This window comes from Oryctolagus cuniculus, chromosome 8, assembly GCF_964237555.1.
Source record: "Oryctolagus cuniculus chromosome 8, mOryCun1.1, whole genome shotgun sequence".
NCBI classification, from domain to species: domain Eukaryota; kingdom Metazoa; phylum Chordata; class Mammalia; order Lagomorpha; family Leporidae; genus Oryctolagus; species Oryctolagus cuniculus.
The window spans coordinates 66,142,826-66,165,013 of NC_091439.1; the positions used below are offsets into that span (position 1 = coordinate 66,142,826).

Here is a 22,188-nt window from a genome sequence, read left to right on the forward strand (position 1 = left end):
GGCTGGGTCATATTGTAGGTCTATATTCAGATTTCTGAGGTATCTCCATACTGTCTTCCACAGTGGCTGTACCAGTTTACATCCCCACCAACAGCTGATTAGGGTAGTACCTTTTTTCCTCACATCCTCACCAGCATTTGTTGTTTCTTGATTTCTGTATGAAAGCCAGTCTAACTGGAGTGAGGTGAAATTTATTGTGGTTTTGATTTGCATTTTCCTGATGGCTAGTGATCCTGAGCATTTTTTCATCACATCTTTTTAAGAGAGGCAAGGCAAGTTTAGCACATGCAAGGCTTGGAGCCATGAAGATTCTGATAACTGCTGCTGGTAGGTGCAGCACTTGGCAAATATCTTCAGCATTAATTATAACAGCTAAAAACCTAGCAACTCCACTCCTACTCAAATCAGTACAGGATACTCTGCTTCTCACAAATAGCCATGCATGTGTGATCCTTGATTATTTGTAAACTCATCTTTGAATTTTTAATGTACTTTATTATTTAGTATGTTGCAATAAAAGGAAAAAAAGTTAAAAAAAAATTTTGAGCTGGCTGGGGTCAAAGAGTTTACAGCTGAAATACGACACCACAAATACAGTGGCAGGAAGTGGGCAGAGCTACAGACCAATGCAACAAAGAAAAGTGGTTGGTTAACAGGACAGCAAGAATGATATTTACTCAAAGATAGCTCATTACTGGACACAGAACACCCTGAGAAGTGAAGGCGTCTCAAATCAGAAAGAAACTTCCAAAGCAAGTTTTCCAGAAGGAAATGGGCACCAAAGGCAAAGTAAGCAGCTAAGTTGTTCAGTCTGTGCATTGTGTTCAGTTTGTGCATTTGTGTGTGTGTGTACACTTGTTGAAAGGCACTGCCTTTAGGGATTACAGTAATTTAATGTTGAACAAAAGGATATGAGTAGCCGCAATGCGAGGAACTTGCTCAAAGGAATTAACTGTGGATCTATCAAATGTTTACTACAAAGGCATTCAATCAAATATTATTTAAATGGCCAGAAAAAAAAAGGGACTAAAGGAACTATGCTAGAGCCATAAAAAAGAACATGCATTTGTTGGAAATAATGTTGGAAAGAATATAGGAAATATTCATGTATGTTAAGCAATAAACAAAAATAGATTAAAAACTAAAAGTGCTGCATAATTTATGATCCCATTTGGGATACTTAAGAGAATTTAGATCAAAATCATAAAATGAGTAATAAAATCATAGATGAATTTTTTCCTTACCTGGATTTGGAAATTCCTGTAATTTTTATATATATGTATATATATATATATTTCATTTGTAACAAGATTAATCATGTTTAAAAACATAATTAAGAATTTCATAACAACTATTGAAAAATAAATGTTCATGTGGTCAAAGATTTTGAGAACATCATACCAAAAATAACAATAATGTTAGAATGCAGGAGACTTACTTCTTTTTCCCTTCTTTTAATTTTAATTCTACTTGAAAGAGTAAATAAAACTTGAGGCTAGAAAATGTTTTGATGTATGTATTATAGAGTACTGAAATGTTTCATTTCTTTTCATGCATTTTTCGCAAATTTTTATGAAAACACATTTTTATTTAGTTTACATGATATTGACAAATTTATGTAATTGTATAAACCTCAGAGTTTTAATAAATCATCTGGTGATCTTATTCAAATGCAAATTTTGATTTAGTGGATTTGGGGAGAGCTTTCATCTCAAACAAGTTCCCCTGTGGCACAACTGCTAGTCTGACATCTGTACTTTGAGTGGCTAATGAATCTTTGTCTCAGAAATAAGATGTTGGATAATTCAGAGTTAATTGCAAATGATTGAGACAACACCTATTGGTTCTCAACCAAGCACTATGAACTCTATAAAAATATCTACTTTTTGATAGAAAAAAAGTCAAGCCATTATACTAGGGTAAACTTTAATATAATTGTCCATTTCAAAAAATAAAAAATAGGAAAACTATAAATGCAGAATTTAAAATCTTATTTTCAGTTAAGACCTCTCATATTTGATATTATAATTATAAATAATCCAACAACAAACTATGTTTCATGATATTATGATATCTACAGGCTCTTTAAGGTTTCTCCTATGATATCTACTTTTTCACACACCTCCACCCTCCGCTTCTCTTTCAGGTTATTAAATGCAAAGCAGCCATTGCCTGGGAAGCAGGAAAGCCCCTTAGCATTGAAGAGGTTGAGGTAGCTCCTCCTAAGGCTCATGAAGTTCGAGTTCAGGTAAGGGGGGACTGTCTCCTAAGTACAGAATTGGTTTCTATTGATTCAATCCTACATGGAATGACTGGGAGTCCTTGGAGTTTTCAGTATGAGAGAGTTTTAGTTTAAGGTTCAAGTAAGAACAGGCACTATGCTCAGGAGTGATAAATCATTAATTGTTTCAGTAATGTTTGCTAATCAACCTAAAATGTAATTGAACTGAGCTTAACATAAATTAACATTAAGGACCAGACAAAGGTCCCTTTGCATTAGGAAGTTAGTTTTTCTTTTTGTCCTCCAACTGCCACTTTTTGGAAAATGTTCTTAGAAGAAAGAGAATTAGGTCCAAAACAAGGGAGAAGGAAAATCCCAAGGACTGCCCTGCGTGGCACAAGTGTGGCACAGGTGACCAGAGTGCACCCACAGAGAGAAGAGACTGCATTGATCCCAGTGAGTTCAATGACTCCATTTCCCCAACTTTGGTCAGTCTGAATTTTCCTCAGGACCAAAAAGTGAAGGGTTTAGTTTATACATGAACAGTATCTTGAAGAAAAGTAGTACCAGAATACTTCGGTAATTTAGATATTTTTTATTTGATATCTCTTTTGTTTGTAAAAGGTTTATTGCCTCTTAATTTCACAAATTCTCAACAAAAGTTGAACAAACCCTAGAAACCCATGTTATTTCCACTCTCTGGCTAATATCAAAGTTTCCTCTATTGCTTTCATTTTCTTCTCCTAAAGACAGTGATTGCCAATCCTATCACTTTATATGACCTTCTAACAGCAATGGAAGGTAGAAAGCAAGGATACATCATAAGAGTAAAAGAATCTTAGTACATTTTTCTCTGTTCTTTTTTAAAAATGTAATGTTTATTGAGTTCCAGCTATATCATAATGCTTTAAGATGACATTGAGACCAAAGCTACTTATAACATTCCCCCTCACAGAAGTATAACGGCAGAAATATGACCAAGTTTGTGATTGCTTTCTAGATAATTGCTGCTGGCCTATGTCGTTCTGATACCCATGTGATCAATCCTAAATTTGAAGGGGCTTTTCTCCCAGTGATCCTTGGCCATGAAGGAGCAGGGATTGTTGAAAGTGTTGGGCCAGGAGTGACCAATGTCAAACCAGGTATTTTAATTTCTGATTCCAATTAAGTGCATATGTCAGGTTATGTCCTGACTTTGCATGCTATACTTGATTGATACTTACGTGGTAGGACCATCTTTTCAAAAGCAAACCTGACACACACAGTCTATCACAGTCTAAAAATGGGACAGAATATTTGAAATTAGAATTACTAATAAAATCTCAGACACATGATCACTTTCTTTATATATGGTGCTAAGGAATTGTCCTAAGAAGCCAAAATACAAGGTTTGCTTAAACTGAAGCTTCCACAGTACATATACAATATATTTATAATTACTTTATTTATGTAAAACAGGAAACTTTTATTATTATATAAAGAATGAGAATTTATGGATAGCTTAAGTGAAAATCATTATACATAAGTTAATGTTAGTTTAGGTATCTATTTGGAGGTTAGTAAGATAAAAATAATACCTGAATAATACACACAACTGGGCGAAGTTATTTATGTCGCATTTTACAACAAAGCCACCAAGTCCTGGAATGTTGGTGAAGTAACCCTCCCTGAAAAGACAGGATGAACCATATCACTCTCCTGCTTTAAAGAAAATGCTCCAAAGAGGTATTAGTAGATTCCATTACAAACAAACTCACAGAAACAAACTGCTCCTAAAATTTTTTCTTCCATAAAGGAGTTTAACCAATATAACCTTCAGTCCCAAGTCTGTGGTTTACTGGCTACATGCTCTTGGCTGGATATGTCATTTTTCTGTGACTTCTCTCAGTTCCTGTTTCCTAAAATGGGAAAATATTAGTACTTATCTCAGAGGGTTATTCTGAGAAACATGTAAGACAACACGAGAAGCAGTTAAAATGGTGCCTGGCACATACTAAATGTTGAATTAACACTAAATGTGAATTATTATCACTAGACCTTAGTTATCAAAGGACAGAAGCTATTATAAAATTGAAATTGAATTTAACCAGAGAATGTCAAAGTCAAGCTAAATAGTAAAACAGGAAAATAACATAAAGTTTACTCCCTATTTCTAGCCTGTTAGTTTTCACCTCTTATCTTATCTAAGGATGTTCTATTCTCTGCTGGGTATTCAGAAATAAAACAAGTAACAGTCACAAAGTTCCAAAGTCAGCAGAACCTCAGATGGGACTCTGCACCTAATGGCGTTACTACAGAGCTGTTCCTTGAATGCTGAGTTGTGTGCGTGTGTGTGTGTGTGTGTGTGTGAATATGTACAGAAGTAGGGGTTGGGGGCATCTGAAATCTTGTAAGACACCTTGATTTTTTAGCCACATGTGCTTTCTTTTGAACATAAAATATATGCCAGAAAGAATGGTACTATCCACTGATTCATCTGCTGCAAACTGTGAGCAACATCTTGGGCACAAGCTAACCTATGGTCTTTCTCTCTAGGAGACAAAGTAATCCCCCTGTATATACCTCATTGTAAAAAGTGCAAGTTCTGCCTGAGTCCACTCACAAACTTCTGTGAAAAATTCTGGTAAGCCCTTTGTGCTGTTAGTAAGAGCATATATTTGTACAAATATGTTGGACAATTCATTGCCAATACCTAAATGGAGTTGAAGAGGTGCTAACCACCTGGTCATCAATTTGACTCTAATATGTGTACAAGACACTGTTGCAATTGAACACAAATAGACATGCTAGAATGTTAATAACAGCTAGCAACCCAAAACTGAAAGAATGTCTATAAATAAAAAATGACTTAATAAATTGCTGTGGTAACATAATGGAGTACTATAAAACTCAAAATCACTGAGCTTTAAGTGCATAAATCAACATAGAATAATTCAAATAAACATGTTAAGGGAAAGAAGAAAGTTGTTGAAGCACATTTTCACTAATATTTTATACACAAAAGCAATACCATAAATTGTTTATAGCTACATGTATATGCAGTAAAAGTATAAATATGTTACTGGAATACTAGCTGCATCTACAAGGATTATACAAGGCAGCAATAAAGCACATTTACTCCAAGACTTCATGAAGACAAGACTCGGAGACAGGCTTTTAACCTAGGGACTACAGTAGCAAAATCTAAATGTTAATCACCTTGTTTCGACTTTCCTGAGACTACGTAAGAATCAATTTCTTGTTAATGCTATTTGTACTGGAAAGGCTAAACCTGCACTACTCACATCTACCACTGTGCCTCAGTTTCCACATCTATAACATGGGGATAAAAATAATGCTTGCTTCATAAGGTTGTCATAGATAGTCAACGAATTAATAGGATATTCTTTGCAAATCTAAATAACAAATTTAGACAATGGTAATAAATTCTTTCTAATATCACAAGAATGGAGATAATCAGTTACTGACCCTCCAGAAGCAATTACCAACCTAATATTAGAAAAATAATTATAGAGAAAAAATTCTAAAGAATAATATTATTTATTTGGGAATAGCAGAGCATTGCAATAGGAATACCAGCACACTGCACTGGGAATGTGCATGACATAGTGAACCAACAACATATTCAAGGAGGTTGTGCTGGGAAAGTTATCAAAGGCAAAAATGAGGGGTATTACATGAGATATTTTGAAACAATAATTTTCAGACACAATGATTAATAACCAGGGTGACCTTAGTCTAAGTTTGGGCATATGTCCTTGAAGTAGTACTTTTTCATAAGGTTATGTTTTCCTCTGTGTTATGTACTTCTAGAAGAGTCTTTTCTGATAGTTATTATCATGCAATTATATATAAGAACTATTCCTTTATAAACTTCCAGCTTTAGTTAGTTAGTTAGGGTTGACACATGACTCCATTTTTATTATGACAGATTTTGCATTCCTTTCACAAAGTATACACAACTATGTATGACGTATTTGCCCAAAAATATAAAACCTGAATCAGACAAAGTGTTTACATAAAAAATATTAATTTAGGAGGAAATGCAGGGACAGAAAATTTCTTAAACCAAATTACATAAATGTAATATCAAAATCTAGAATGAAGAAAATCTCCACAAGACAGATGATTCAGTTCCTTCAAAATAATAAATGTGAAGATGAAAAAGAGGGAAAGGAACAAACTATAAATTACAGAAGTTAAGGGTATGTCAAGCAATAAAATATGTAGAGTCAAAAGAATCTTAGGAGGACTACAGACTGAAATATTTACAGAATAAATAGTGATGTAGGGGTTTGCTTCAAAATAGTCCAATTAAAGGAAGGGAACTGGTACCATGGAGGTGTAATAGATGAAATCAGACTGGCCAAGGGTTGACAGTTTCCAGGAGCTGGGAGACAGGTACATTGGTGTTTATTACATTATTCTATTTTTGTGTATGCTTGAATTCCTCCTAAAATTTGTTAAAGGTTAATACATACAAAATCCTTAAAAGAATTTCTGGCATACAAAAAGCATTCGATAGATTCGCTGTCATTACATTTAAAATACTTCTAACAGAATCTATATTGATGTGAAAAGTTTTAGGTTATTCTTCAAGTTATCCACCTTACAAAAATGTTACAACAAACCTACGGTGACCAACATATTTTTTAGGAAAGTGATCAGTGTTCTATCTAATGTCTCCTCATCTCTCTCCCTTTGTTAAACTTTCCAGCAAAGGTAAAAATCCTTTAATTGAGCAAGAACTAATGGAAGACAAAACTAGCAGGTTTACCTGCAAAGGAAAATCAATTTACCATTTCTTTGGAATCAGTGCCTTCTCTCAGTACACTGTAGTAAAAGATGTCAATCTTGCCAAAATAGATGACGATGCAAATTTAGAAAGAGTTTGTCTGATTGGATGTGGCTTTTCCACTGGCTATGGAGCTGCAATCAACACGGCCAAGGTAAATGATTAAATATCAGGTTGCACAACCCAGAAGTTACTAGAAGCCAATGTGACATAAAGGATCCAAAGTCTATTACCCTCATTTAAAATCTAGCTATGTTATTCATTACCTCTGTAATTTTAGGCAAGTAATTTAACCTCTCTGGAATAACACCTAGGACAGATACTGATGGAGATAAATAAATCATATAACATCTGACCCAGCAGGTGGCAGGTAGCTGGCATCCAGTGTCTTTTATAAACTATACCACTGTGAGACTGGGGAGCATCCCTGACTTACATACGATCTGCTTAAATATGACCCCTAGATATGAGTCTTCCTCCTGGGACAGCCCCCTGGTCAAAGGACATCAGAAGCTACAGAGACCCTCACCATCTCCACACAGCCATCCAGGCTTTCTCACTGACGCTGAGGACTCCTCACCCTCAATCAGTACTAACACATATGTGCTTCCATCCCTGTCCTGGGCTTAAAGAGTCTTTGGTGGAAGCCCTGATAGGGGCAAAATGTGTCCCCAGATTCCCAGGTTAGAATTTAAAAACTCTTACAAAGCTTTTTGGTCAGACATGAAAGAATTTCACAATTAGACAACCTCCTTATTTTAACCTCTCTGACATCAGACTTTATGCCTTGACTCAACACTGTAAAGACAGACCTAGGGGGCTCTGTCTAAACAACGAACTTGAAGATGTCATTCTTCTTGTGTATCTGACTTTCCCTAGGGGTGAGTTCAATGTCCTCAGCAGGCTACAGTAGCTTCCTGCTTCCCCCTGAGCTGCTTGTTGCCCCTCGGTCCCACCCGGGTTTCCCAGGCACCAGTCACTGTGGCTTCTGGGTGCCTTACACCTGCCGCCCACCCACATCGCAGTGAGGACTCCACTTATATGTCACTTCCTGACCAATTCCTCCTTCAGCATCTCAGTCAAGCAATGACCATCTTCCCAGTTCTGCCCCAGAGTATCTGCATTTACCCTGTCTTCGTTCTCATCACTCAGTGGAAAAATTGTCCCTTTATTTCTCCATCCTATTACACTTTTTTGTTCCTTTAGTGCAAAAAACTTCTCTTACTCACTGTGATATCCACAGAGATTAGCACCCTGGCTGGCACTTACTAGGACCATGATACTTTTTTTTAACAAATGAATGGTAAAGTCATGAGAACATCTGAAATTCTTAAAACATCTTGGTGAGGCTTTGTTCTCAGCTTCATGATCCAGTGAGTCCTCTTTATCAGGTTATCTAGAGTTGGTAAGAGGCTGATTTTGAAGCCAAAATAACGAAGAGTGACTTTTCATTGAAAATTTTATCTGTCAAGCAGATGGAAATGCTATTCTTTGCTATCAGCATATTATCTCCCTCTAATGATTTGTTCATTCACTGAATCATTCATTAATGAAAAGCTGAAAATTGTAGGGGAAAACAAGTTATAATATGAAGGCTGTTAGAGGACATGTGCTGGCAGTAGGGTGAAGTTAACAGCTGATGTGACCACAGCAGTCAAGGCACGTGAGCTTTCTCCCTTTCACAGCACTGGAGACCCAGGGAAGAAGACTCATCCTCCTACCCTCTTCTTCCGAACTGCACGCAGTCTATGCCCTCTGCTTCTACAGTGCTTCTTAAGTGCTGTCAATCCACACCAGAGATTCAGCTACAGCCTTCTGTTTCAATTATTTATTTACAGTTGATTTTTTTTAAAAAAATCTTACATTTATGGGATACAATGTAATATTTTGATTACTCCATGAAGTGTTTAAAACAAACTAAGTAACATGCTTAGCATTATCCACATACTTATTGTTTAATAGTAAGATCATTTAAAATCTACCCTCCTGTCAGTTTCAGATATAGAGTACATTAACCACAGTCACCATGCTCTGCACTTATTTCTTCAAACTGACAACCTGTATCCTTCAACCAATGTTTCCACATTCCTTATCCCCCAGTCATGAAACTGCCATATCTACTTCTATGGGTTTATTGCTTTAGATCCCAGATATAACTGAGACCAGGTGGTATCTTTCTGTGCTTGGCTTACTTCACTGAGCCTAATGACCTCTGGGTTCATCTAAGTTGTTTCCATGGAATGGATTTTTTTTAAGGCTGAGTAGTATTCCATTGTGTATATGAAGGTTCTTCAAAAAGTTCATGGAAAAAATTCAAAGATGAGTTTAAAGAAATTTTTAGTTTTTTTATAATACACATCTTCCATGAATTTTGTGAGGATGTCTCATAAACTCTGAATTTTCTTTACTCATTCATGCATTCCTAGACACTTATGTTGGTTCCATGCCTTGGCAATTATGAATATTGCTGCAGGAACACGAATGTACAGACATCTCTTTAACATAATGGTTTCATTTCCTTCAGATATATACCCCGAAGTCGAATTGCACAGCTTTCTTGTCTAAGTTTGCTCCCAGGACTTATTCTTTTCATTGTTGAGAAAGAGATCCTACATGATAAAAGATCTTACCAAATGCTCAGAGGGGAAATATAAATCAGATGGGAAGAAATTAAGGCAAATGAAATATTAGTAATTCTGCCCATAAGGTAAAAGCCACAACAGAGTTAAATTTACCTCTGGAAAGAAAAGTGAAGCAACAATGGTATATTACTGGGGACACCCTCCTATCACTAGAACTCCTGATTTCTTTTTAATTTGCTGGTATCCTTTGGTGTCAATTAAATCACATTTCACAGAGTTCTTTGGAACTGTAAAAACACTCTGTAACAATGGTATTCCCAGACAGGTAAGCACCCACTCTGGGTAGCCCTGTTTGCAAATTGTAGGGGTGCTTTACAGTGACTCTTCCTCTAGGTGCTGAATAAAAAGGCACTTAGATCCAGTTGTATCACTAAGTAGTGTGGAGTATTCAATCTACACACTGTTGTGAGCTAGCTTGAGAATACAATTAGTTACATCACTGCTGCATATGGAAAACTGCCTTTGTCCTTCCAGAGAGACTCACAGGGTAACTTTTTAATCCATACTCTACAGAAACATGTTGGGAAACATAGTAAACCTGTGCCCTAATATTATAGTAAATAGGCCACAATTTATGGAGAGCAGTATTCTTAATATTTGCAAAATACAAGTATTTAATTTCCCCTGAATAGCAAAGGTCAGTGTATGCATACCTATTATGCAAACAATAAAATATTATCTCTGTTCCTTAGTAATTTTATTTCTAACTTAGAATGCATTAACACTCTCTTGGAGAGATTTTCTTCATTACTTTTATTTATGCTTTAACCCTTAAAGCATCCCATCCTCATTCGAAAATAAAAACTAATCATCTCTCAATATAGTATTTTCTACTACTATATTACTCTGCAGAATTATATTTCAGTTATACTATCTTGTACACTGTAAACTCATTTCAAAGTAACATTTCTTAAAAATTAGACAAACAGGGCTGGCGCCGCAGCTTAATAGGCTAATCCTCCACCTGTGGCACCAGCACCCCGGGTTCTAGTCCTGGTTGCCCCTTTTCCAGTCCAGCTCTCTGCTGTGGCCCAGGAGTGCAGTGGAGGATGGCCCAAGTGCTTGGGCCCTGAACCCGCATGGGAGATCAGGAGAGCACCTGGCTCCTGGCTTCGGATCAGCGAGGTGCACTGGCCGCAGCGCGCCGGCCACAGCAGCCATTGGAGGGTGAACCAACGGTAAAGGAAGACCTTTCTCTCTCTCTCTCTCTCACTGTCCACTCTGCCTATCAAAAAAAAATTAGACAAACAGAAGACTTCCTGAAAACAATGTGGAATATAAAATTCTGCCATCAACACACTCACACATGGGGCTGGCATTGTAGCTCTGTGGTGTAAGCCACCACCTGGGATGCCAGAATCCCATATGAGCACCAGTTGGAATCCCAGCTAATGCAACTGGAAAGGAGCGGAAAAGGCCCGAGTGTTTGGGTACCTGCCACCCACAGAGGATATCCAGATGCAGTTTCAGGCTCCAGGCTTCAGTCTGGCCCAGCCCCAACCATTGTGGCCATATGGGGAATGAAACAGTGGATGCAAGATAGCTTCCTTCCTTCCTTCCTTCCCTTTTCTTCCCTTTTCTTCCCTTTTCTTCCTCTCTCTCCCTCCCCCCTCACTCTTCCCCACCTCTTTCTCTCCCTTCCTCCCTCCCTCCCTCCCTTCTTTCTTTCCTTTCTTCCCTTTTCTTCCTCTCTCCCTCCCCCCTCACTCTTCCCCACCTCTTTCTCTCCCTTCCTCCCTGTCCCTCCCTCCCTCCCTCTGTCTCACCCTCTCCCTCTGTAAGTCTGCCTTTCAAATAAATAAACCCTTTATATAAAAAAAGCCTATACACAAGCAATTGATCAGAGATTATAAGTTACATGATACAGGAAACACAAAAAGGTAGGCAGTGACTTCTGCTTGAAGAATCAGGATAATTTTCATGAAGCGAATGTTGTTTAACACAAGTACAGAAGTGTAGCTTTGGGGCCGGCGCCGTGGCACACTAGGTTAATCCTCCGCCTGCGGCACCATCATCCCATTTGGGCGCTGGTTCTAGTCCCGGTTGCTCCTCTTCCAGTCTAGCTCTCTGCTCTGGCCTGGGAAAGCAGTGGAGGATGGCCCAAGTACTTGGGCCTCTGCACCGGTGTGGGAGACCAGGAAGAAGCACCTGGCTCCTGGCTTCAGATCAGCGCAGCTCTGGCAGTTGCGGCCATCTGGGGAGTGGACCAACAGAAGGAAGACCTCTCTCTCTGTCTCTCTCTCACTGTCTGTAACTCTACCTGTCAAATAAATAAGTAAAATCTTAAAAAAGAAGAAGTGTAGCTTATATCTTAATTAAAGAAAATACAGTGGAAAATACACCAGCTGAGATTAAGGGATGAGGACAGAAATCTGCAAAAAGTTCTTGTGGCTGCTGCATAGCGTCTATAATGGAGATGAAGCTGGAAGATAAATAGAGGTCAGATCATGAAAGTCCCTCAATACCATACAAAGATGTTTGGACTTCATTCCTTTTAAATGAATTGATGATTTAGAAGGACCAATGTCGATTCATATTGAGAGATATATTGATGGTCAAATGCAGCTACAAAAGTAATACAACTGAATAAATTCTATTAGAAATACAGATTTCAACTTGTTAACTAATTTTAAAAAATGGTAAATTCTTTAGAATTTGTTGGTTTTTGAACTTTGTGCTGATAACAATGAAGGGGAAAGTAAATTAGGGAAACCATTTTCACTTGTGTTTTTTCCTTGTACCCTTCATGGCTCTGAAATAATTAACCGAACTGAAGCAGTAACAGCCATTTTCACATTGGCAGGTTTCCTCCAGTGGTGATATAGTTTTATAACAGGCAGGATTTTACTCATAGAATCATGTCCTCATACCACCCTCCCTCTTAAAAAAAATGGGACCAGCTGTTTTAAGAGTTACTTCATCATTTTCCTACCTGCAGGTCACCCCTGGTTCTACATGTGCAGTCTTTGGCCTAGGAGGTGTAGGTCTTTCTGCTATAATGGGTTGTAAAACAGCAGGAGCTTCCAGAATCATAGCCATTGACATCAACAGTGACAAGTTTGCAAAGGCCAAAGCCCTGGGAGCCACTGACTGCCTCAATCCTAGAGAACTGAATAAACCTGTCCAGGACGTCATTGTTGAGATGACCAACGGAGGTGTGGATTTTGCTATTGACTGTGCAGGTGGATCAGAAGTCATGGTATGTCTATATTTTCCTTGGTTCATACTTTGAATTTGTTCCATGGCCAACAATCATTTCGGAATGTTGGGTCATGATCATTAAAGTAGCTGTAATCATTCTTTCTTAATATTTTCAAAAAGGTGACAAGGAAATGGAGGTGTCAACTACAAATCATTCTCCACTCCCTCAACTACACATTTATTTCAATGCCCACTGAATTGTTCCCCAAATGCCAGTACTAACATTGTGAATCAAGATTAGTAGCCATATCAATATTACTTGTAAATGTTGATTTTTCTTTTTCAATTCCTTTGAAAAGCTCAATATTAATAGCCTGGAAATCATATTTTTCTAATTTTGTTTAACATGAGTATCCCAATTTCCTATTTTGAGAAGATAATTTTGAGGGTTTCTTCATTTTTAATTAATGAACAAATGTTCATTTTAACTATTAAGTCAAATAAAACAGAAAGTACATTATCTTAGCAAATAGGCTAAGCCTCTGCCTGTAGTGCTGTCATCCCATATCAACGCTGATTTGTGTCACAGCTTATCCTCTTCCAATCCAGCTCTTTGTTATGGCCTGGGACAGCAGTAGAAGAAAGCTCAAGTGCTTGGGCCCCTGAACCCATGTGGGAGACCTGGAAGAAGCTCCTGGCTCCTTGCCTTGGATCAGCTCTGCTCCAGCCTTTGCTGCCATTTGGGGAGTGAACCAGTGGATGGAAGACCTTTCTCTCTGTCTTTCTCTATCTCTTTCTATAACACTACTTCTCAAATAAATTTAAAAAAATATTTTAAAAAAAGAAAATCAATAAGAATAAACACTTATACTATTTAACTATATATAACATACATATTTATTGCTAACATTTCATATTTATTAATATAAATATGATATGGCATTTTATAAACTTATTAAAACACTCATATGTATATAGTAACATTTATATTTATATTAACACATTTATATACGTATATTTACTATTCTTACATAATAGATTATAATGTGTGTTAATAACATATCAAGAAGTTTTAATGTGAATCAACATCTTAAATACTTCTAATTAGTACTTACTACAGTCTATGTAAATAATACAAAATATTTGTTATACTGTCTTATTTAGAGAATAAGACAAGGAAAAAATTCTGTACGTGGCCAGTACAAATGACGCCATTTTTTATTTCTGAAAAAAAATTTTTATGAGAAACAGAGAAAGAGCTTCCACCTACTGGTTCACTCCCCATATGCCTTCAATGGTCCCTGAGGTGGGTCCAAAGCCTGGGGCTGAGAATTCAATACAGTTCTCCCACTTGGGTGGCTGTAAACGAATTATTTGAACTGTCACCACTGGCTGACAGGGTTTGCTCTGACAGGAAGCTGGACTATGGAACCAGAGCCAGGCATTAAACCTAGGTAGTGACATGCATAGTGTAGAAACCTTAACAGCTAGTCCAAACACCCACTCCTATTTAGAATATTTTTAATCTCTGGTTGATTGAATCCACTGAAAAGTACTCAGGATCTGAGTGAGCCAAATTTCTTATGCTCTAGTGAACAGCTACTTTTTATCCTTTCTTCACAACTTCAAAGATTTTGCTCCTATGCCCCTATAATTGCAAATATTTTAGTGTAAGTCCATGGTAGAGCACCAAAAACTTATTGTTTAAAGTTTAGAATAGCTTATAGTTCTTTCCTAATACCACATATGCACATAAGTGTCCTTTTTTTGATATATAACAATACACATTCTAGATTCAATCTATCTATGGTATTAATATGGAATAAAATATGATGTTTATTTTTAATGTTTTATAATGAATCCACAAATTGTATTGAAGTTCAATACAATGATTCTTTACCTCATTAACTTGAATCTCATTATCTCATATGCAATGTAGGATAAATTTTCTTGAATGCGTTCTATATGCCAACACTGGAGTTCATGTTCTACATTTCTACATACTCTGGTGGTCTTTTGTATTGTGCCTTCCAGAAAGCAACCGTGGACTGCACAACAGTAGGCTGGGGATCGTGTACTTTCGTTGGAGTCAATTTAGCTGACAAAGGATTGACTATTTCTCCAATTGAACTAATAATGGGCCGTACTTTAAAAGGCACAAATTTTGGTGGTAAGATGTTATTCTCATAGTTCTTAATTTCCTTCATAGTAGTACTGAAATTTTTAGGGTAACATTGTTGGCAGGAAAACAAAATAATTTAAATATTGAATGTTTAGAACAGATCTAAAAACTACACAAACACTAATTACTTACAAGTAAACAAAGTTCATATAGAAATGTAACTATAATTTGCAAATTTAAAATCAATTTGAAATTGCAGTGAAGTAAACCAACAGAAAAATACAATTACTTAATGTATGCTAAACTGATCTTCTGTATATAAATAGAATTGAAAATGAATCCTCATGCGAATGGAAGGGGAGAGGGAATGGGAAAGGGGAGGGTTGCGGGTGGGAGGGACGTTATGGGGGGGAAGCCATTGTAATCCATAACCCGTACTTTGGAAATTTATATTCATTAAATAAAAGTTAAAAAAAATGTAAAAAAAAAAATAACTAAAAGTAAACTATTAGCTAATTGATACAATTATTTATCTAATGTAGGAAATAATCTTGATTTTTATAGGAAAAAATATGCTATTATATTTTATTATATATTTATTATATCATATATTTTATTATATTATATATCTTATTATATAGATAAAGTATAAAATATACTAAACATAAAATATAATAAAATATTTTATAATAATATAATATACTGTATGCAAGTACAAAAAATTTAGGGAGGGGAGGAGATTAATCTACTTGAAATAACTCCAATCTGACCTAATTTCACATTCTACAAATGCTGATGAAAGTACTTCTTAATGCCATGGACCATGTCTTTCATTTTTCGGCACTTTTGTCAAATTATAGGTTGGGATGCAGAAACTGTCCCAAAGCTGGTTTCTGACTACAAGAATGGGAAATTTGATCTGGATGCATTGGTGACCCATACCCTGCCATTTGACAAAATCAACGAGGCACTGAATCTATTGGATCAAGGGAAAAGGTAAATTAACAAGTAGATGATTGAGGGCTTTAGAAACCCTTTAACATTGTTCTGTTTTTATTTGGTGTTAAGGAATAACCAGTTTGTCTGTCCTGACTTTCATATCAGAGATATTAGGTGTGCTTAAAAGATTAAATAGAAACCACTGGGGTGGGCGACAAGGGTAAGCTTCCAGTTCCGTAATGCATACCTTCACAAACAGCTGCTAACTCAATTAGGATTCGGTTGACCTAGAAAGAGAGGTTTCTATGGTATAGATCATCTACAACAGTGTTGCCCTGAGTCTGGAATCATCATGCTCTGCAATTGGACCCACGCAAAACAATGGAGATGTGAGCAATGAGTGGCAGGTATCAGACACGTGAAAGATGCCTCATCTCCATCCTTTTCTTGCTTTGTCATAAAGCTCCTGTAAGATACCTTCTGATCCATAATTTTAGCTATTGTGTCCCCATTCCACAGATCCTAGGAATTCAGAAATGTCCTAATTAAGAGGTTCTAAGGGTTGGGAAATGGCTAAGATTAGGATCAATTTTTATGGTCATAATGATCAAAAACAGCCCTGATCAGCAGAAGCAAAGGTCAAAAACAAGAGGAACACGGTTACCTAAAGGAGGTGCAAAGCCAAGAGTATATGAAAAAACAAGGACACAGCAACAAGTGTGGAGAGCATAAAGTAAAAAGTAAATGACAAGAGTTCAAAACAGAACAGATGTCACAGAAAAAAAATAGACAATGTCTCCACAGTGTGAGGACCTAGGCTAGTTCCCAGAAAATATCTCCAATGACATGAACTCCCTAATTTGTAGATATATTATTTACAACTTAAAAGTGAAGTTCAATAAAAAGAAAGTTAAACATTATTTTTGTTACATTATATAAACTTAATGAAGACACCCTGCAATATCTTATATAATCTAAACAGCCCCATAAGTAATATTCCTCAGGTTCAGAGTAGGTTGAGGCTTTGGGCCATAGACCCTGGTGCTCACAGCTCCTCTACTGCAACACTGTTCCTCTAAAGTTCTGTCATGGAACTTAACACAAGGATACCTGCAAAGTGGCAGCCCAGTACAAAGTGCTGTATTTCTTTATTAGTCAGTAGTCACATCTCTGCTATTCTCCAAGGGGGCTTCCCCAGTGGGCCATGGGAGAGCAGAGGTTTAGGTGTAGATACTTCAGTAGGGCCTCATCTTCCCCGCTAGCCCAATGAGAGGATGCCTGACTGCCTAAACATGTAGAAAGGAGGTAACAGGAAAGATGGAGGAAGGGACATGATGACTGACTGGCCTGTAAGGTACAGCAACTCTTCTCCCTGGTGAGGGTTGAACACAGAAGTATGCCCTCCACAGGTGAAGTTATCTTCTAGTACCTGGGTGTAAAATTGTGTGCATGGCAGTCTGTTGATGCCAAGATTCCAGAGCTGCAGCAGTGAAGTCTGAGATAAAACACTTCGCTGTCCCTGAGCCTTTTACTTATTGGAGTTATCCAGGAGTGAGAACATTTGGGTTCTCCCAACCCCTCAACCATCTCCTCCTTCGATGTCCAACTTTGCCTTCAGCAATACAAAAGCCAAGAGTAGTGCTTATTCCAAGACTAAAGTATACTAAAGTATACCAATGTACTCTACTTCTGTATATTACCACTGGGCAACAAGACCTTGTCCGGGTTGAATGAATTCAACCAATTCCCTTCCAGCCCCACTTACTAGCACTGTGTATATATGCCATGAATAGAAGAGGATGACAAAATAAAAGAAATTAGCCTGACAAAGTGGGTGCATATAAAGAAAGGGTTAGACCAAGTCCTGAAATGGGAAAAAAATTTGAGAGTTTTAATTAAATTTATCATTTACTTTCTTATTAACAGCATCCGAACCGTCCTGATCTTTTGAAGATGCCAGAGGAATATGGAATACTATGTGACTGAATATGAACCTACCAGATTGATTACCTAAAATGATGAATCAAGGAAAATATAAGTTTAAACAAATATTTCAGTTAATATCTCAACATAAAGTAGCTATAAATAATATAGCATTTATCAGCATAAAGTATGTTAATGTTTCTATGATCAAGGACTATAGCAAATGAAGTTCTTATGAATGGAATCATATGATGTATAGGAACTGTTTAAAATTAGCTCAGAGGAGGTGGGAGTATAAAATGAAGGAATAATAAAACATAATAATAAATACTGACCAGATTCTATAATGTTTTAGGTTTGGTGATGAATATGTTTGGTTTCATTATACTGTTTCCACTTCTGTCCAAGATGAAAACTTCCCACAATAAAAAGATATTTACTGGAAAATATAATTAAAAATTTTATATATTTATAAAAGGTTACATAATTCCTAGGTTCCTGTAAGCTATCCTTTTGAATAAGCTGCTAAAAAATCTGTTAATTTCTTTTTTATTTTAGCCTCATTTTATCATTGTTTACTATTATTAGAAGTAATCAGATCTCAAAGATGATAGAAATAAAGACTTTGAAAAAAAAATAAGCCCACATCTTAACAACCAAATTTCTACCTCCATAATATAACTGCACTTCCATCTTTGATAATATTCACAACATATTATGTTTAGCACTTTACAGTTTAATGGTCTTTAATTGGCTGTAATTGATGCCAATATTCTATGGCCAACTAAAAATAACAAAGAGCAATGTACTTACAAAATATTCCAAGTAAAGATTTTATTATAAGATTTTACAAGGTCTATACCAAAATGAACAAAATGACAGTTTTCAAACTATTGTGGTATAGATGTGACAATGCATGCTTTAAAAATATAAGGTAAGGGCTGCCACTGTGGCGCAGTAGGTTAATCCTTCACCTGCAGCACTGGCATCCCATTTGGGGGCCAGTTTGAGTCCCAGTTATTCCATTTCCAATCCAGCTCTCTGCTATGGCCTGGGAAAGCAGAAGATGGCCCAAGTGCTTGGGCCCTTGCACCTGTGTCGGAGACCCAGCAGAGAAGCTCCTGGCTCCTGCCTTCAGATCGGCTCAGCTCTGGCCGTTGTGGCCATTTAAGGAGTGAACCAGTGGATGGAAGACCTTTCTGCCTGTCTCTCCCTCTCACTGTCTATAACTCTACCTCTCAAATAAATAAATAAAATCTTTTTTAAAAACTATAAATCATTTTTAAAGATAGATAATAATTTAAATCACAATAATAAAGAATAGCTCTCAATTTTCTGATGTGTTGTTGGATTCAGTTAATATTTTGTTGAGAAATTTTGCTTCTAAGTTTACCAAGGATATTGGTCTAGAGTTTTCTTTCTTTTTTGTTTCTTTTTCTGATTTTGGAATTAAGGTGATGCTGACTTCATAGAAGGAGTTTGCTAGGATTTCCTCCCTTTCAATTGTTTTGAATAGTTTGAGAAGAATTGAAGTTAGTTCTTTTTTAAATGTGTGGTAGAATTCAGCAGTGAATCCATATGGTTTCAGACTTTTTCTTTGTTGGGAGAGTCTTCATTACTGATTCAATCTACATCCTGGTTAATGGTCTGTTTAGGTTTTCTATATCTTCATGACTCAATTTTGGTAGATTGTAGGTGTTCAGAACCTATCCATTTCTTTTAGATATTCCAATTTGTTGGCATGCAGCTGTTTGTAGTAATTCCTGATTCTTTTTATTTCTGTGGTATCTGTTGTTACATTTCTTTTTTCATCTCTCATTTTATTGATTTGATCTCTTTTGCATTAGTTGGGCCAATGATGTGTCAATTTTAACTTCAAAAAAGCAGCTCTTCATTTCCTGACTTTTTGTACCTGTTTTTGGTTTCAGTTTCATTTATTTCTTTGCTGCTACTAATTCTGGGTTTGGTTTGTTGCTGTTTATCTAGGTGCCTGAGATGCATTGATAGATCATTTATTTTATGTGGGCACTAATTGCTATAAAGTTCTCTTACTATTGCTTTTGCTGTATCCCATAAGTTTTGATATTGTATGGTCATCTTCATTCATCTGCAGGAATTTTTTTATTTCCCTTTTGATTTCTTCTATGATACATTGTCCATTCAAGAGTATGTTGTTCAGTCTCCATGTGTTTGCATATTTTCTACAGTTTCTTAAGTTGCTAATTTCCAGCATCATTCCATTGTGGTCAGAAAAGATAGATACATGGTATGATTTCAAGTTTTTTTTGCTAATACTTGCTTTAAGGTCTAGTATATGATCTATATAAGAGAAAGTTTCATTCACTGATGAAAAGAATGTGCATTCTTAAATTGTGAGATGAAATGTTCTATAGATATCAATTAGGTCCATTTGCAACAAAGAAATGAGATGTTCTTTCATAGTTGTCTCTACCTCTGGGCCTATATTCCTTACACATTGTGTCTATCCACTAGCATATTGGACTAGATAAGAAACTCTGCCCATTTATACCAAAGGAAAAAAAACCTCTATTCATAAATCTATTGAAGACTTGGGTTAACTTCAATCAGATTAATCAGACCTGATATCATCACCAAGGAGGCTATAAATATCTCCTTGGTTCTCCACCCCTCTCTCCCAGATTGTCAAAGGAACTTCAAATTCTTCTTCAACTGACCAGGAAAACATAGCTCCCAGCAGTTCATATTACCTGGCTTCATAACTAAGCTCTCTAGGAACTCAGAAAAAGAAAAAAAAAATAGGGAAGAGGGAAATGGGGATAGTCTTGTTATTTATCAAGATTCATACTTCAAGGAGGCAGCTGTGGTCTTAACCAACAAAGCTGTTTTTCATTTCCACTTTTCACAGAAAAGGAAGATAATTAAAGTGACTCTTACTAACACATACCAAAGAGTCTTTTCTCCCAAGAAGTGGCTAAGGGGAAAACAAGACCTAATGCTCTTTATGATATCAGTATCTGAGCCAGACCCTTATCATTCTGTTCAAAGCCTCATAATTCCCCTAGAACTTGGATTAAACTGCACAGTTCTCTTAGAAAATTATTTCCTTTCCAATACTTATTTATATATATTTATAATTATATGTATTTAGTGATTTTTTATATATTATTTATATATGTACATATATCTATAATTTGTATACTTATATATATAAAAATACATTCTTTTGAACTCCAATAAACACAGGAGCTTCCTTCCTAGTTAAAGTCTTCTGCTCCAGTTTGGGTTTCCTAAAACTGGAGCCATGGATCAAGTAAGAGCAGATGCATGACAGCAATCCATGCTGAACTTGCAAGGCCAGGAAATGAAACACTGTGCCTTCATGATATAAACTAGGCCAGGAAAGTGTGCTGTATCCCCAGCCAATCTCTCGCATCACGTCAAGGGGATCTTGTAAAACTTTGATTCCCAAACTAAGATAAAGTATCATGAGATGAGAATCTCGACTTCCCCTTTCTAAAAAGTTGGGTGCTCTCAAACCGATTCACTCTGGACTTGGAAAGACTCTACTCCATCTCCCCAACTCTGAGCCAGAGCATCCATTGATCTATTTCCTGAGGACCCCTAATGAGTCCTGGTCTGCCCTCAAATTAACCTTACTAACTGTGAGAAGTTGCAGAAGTCCTCAAGACTTGGAAAATTTAACTTTCCCAGATTTGCTGCACATGGTGCCCATACGTTTTGTTCCAATAAAGATAAAATAACTAAACTATTTTGAATGCACCTTTGTGTTGTAGATCATTGAAAAATTCTCTCAAATCTGATCACAAATTCAGAACATTTGTCTCCTTTTTATTGATACATGATTGTACACATCATGTATGTGTTGGTATCCTATAGATCCCAAACAATGCTTTCAAGTCTTTCAACACATCTATACCCATCCACTATTGTTGCCAGCTTCAAAGTCACAGTTGCCTTCTAACGTTAGGCCTAGAAAAGTTTCCATGAATAGACTGTAGCCTGCCTCTCCAGAACACCACTTTCTAAATCACACTAAGTGTCCTGTTCTAACAACTAAGCAAAATCCTTCTTTCCAATCTCCAAGCATTTCCCTGGATGGACACTGGATAGAGCCTCTTCTGGTCTCCGGAACGGTTTACCTAATGCCAGACTCACCTCATAAGAATCCAGTCTCTAAGAAGAACTATAGTTCTATACATGGTTGCCTGCAAAATGAGAAGCATTAAGTATTTTCATATTTTTACTTAAATACAAGATAATATTCTAGGATATCACTTAGACAATAAAAAACAAATTGGAAGCCCCCGTTTAACATATAAAATGCAGGAAGATGCCCAGTTATAGCACTACCTGGTATATATGCACTGCAAGACATTAAGTTAGTGTTTCCTGATAATTTACA

The 22,188-nt window shown here is 36.6% G+C and overlaps 1 protein-coding gene across 1 annotated transcript; it reads left to right on the plus strand.

Moving 5' to 3' along the window:
* Nucleotides 1-681: 681 nt before the first annotated feature.
* ADH2-1 (alcohol dehydrogenase class-2 isozyme 1) lies at nucleotides 682-18,083 on the plus strand (the record flags this gene model as incomplete). Its single annotated transcript, NM_001170871.1, is given in 9 exon segments — nucleotides 682-789; nucleotides 2,147-2,248; nucleotides 3,222-3,363; nucleotides 4,757-4,844; nucleotides 6,939-7,170; nucleotides 12,597-12,857; nucleotides 14,834-14,969; nucleotides 15,782-15,917; nucleotides 17,787-18,083. Coding segments are annotated over 9 exon segments (1,140 nt in total). The 3' UTR covers nucleotides 17,812-18,083.
* Between the last annotated feature and the right edge of the window lie 4,105 nt (nucleotides 18,084-22,188).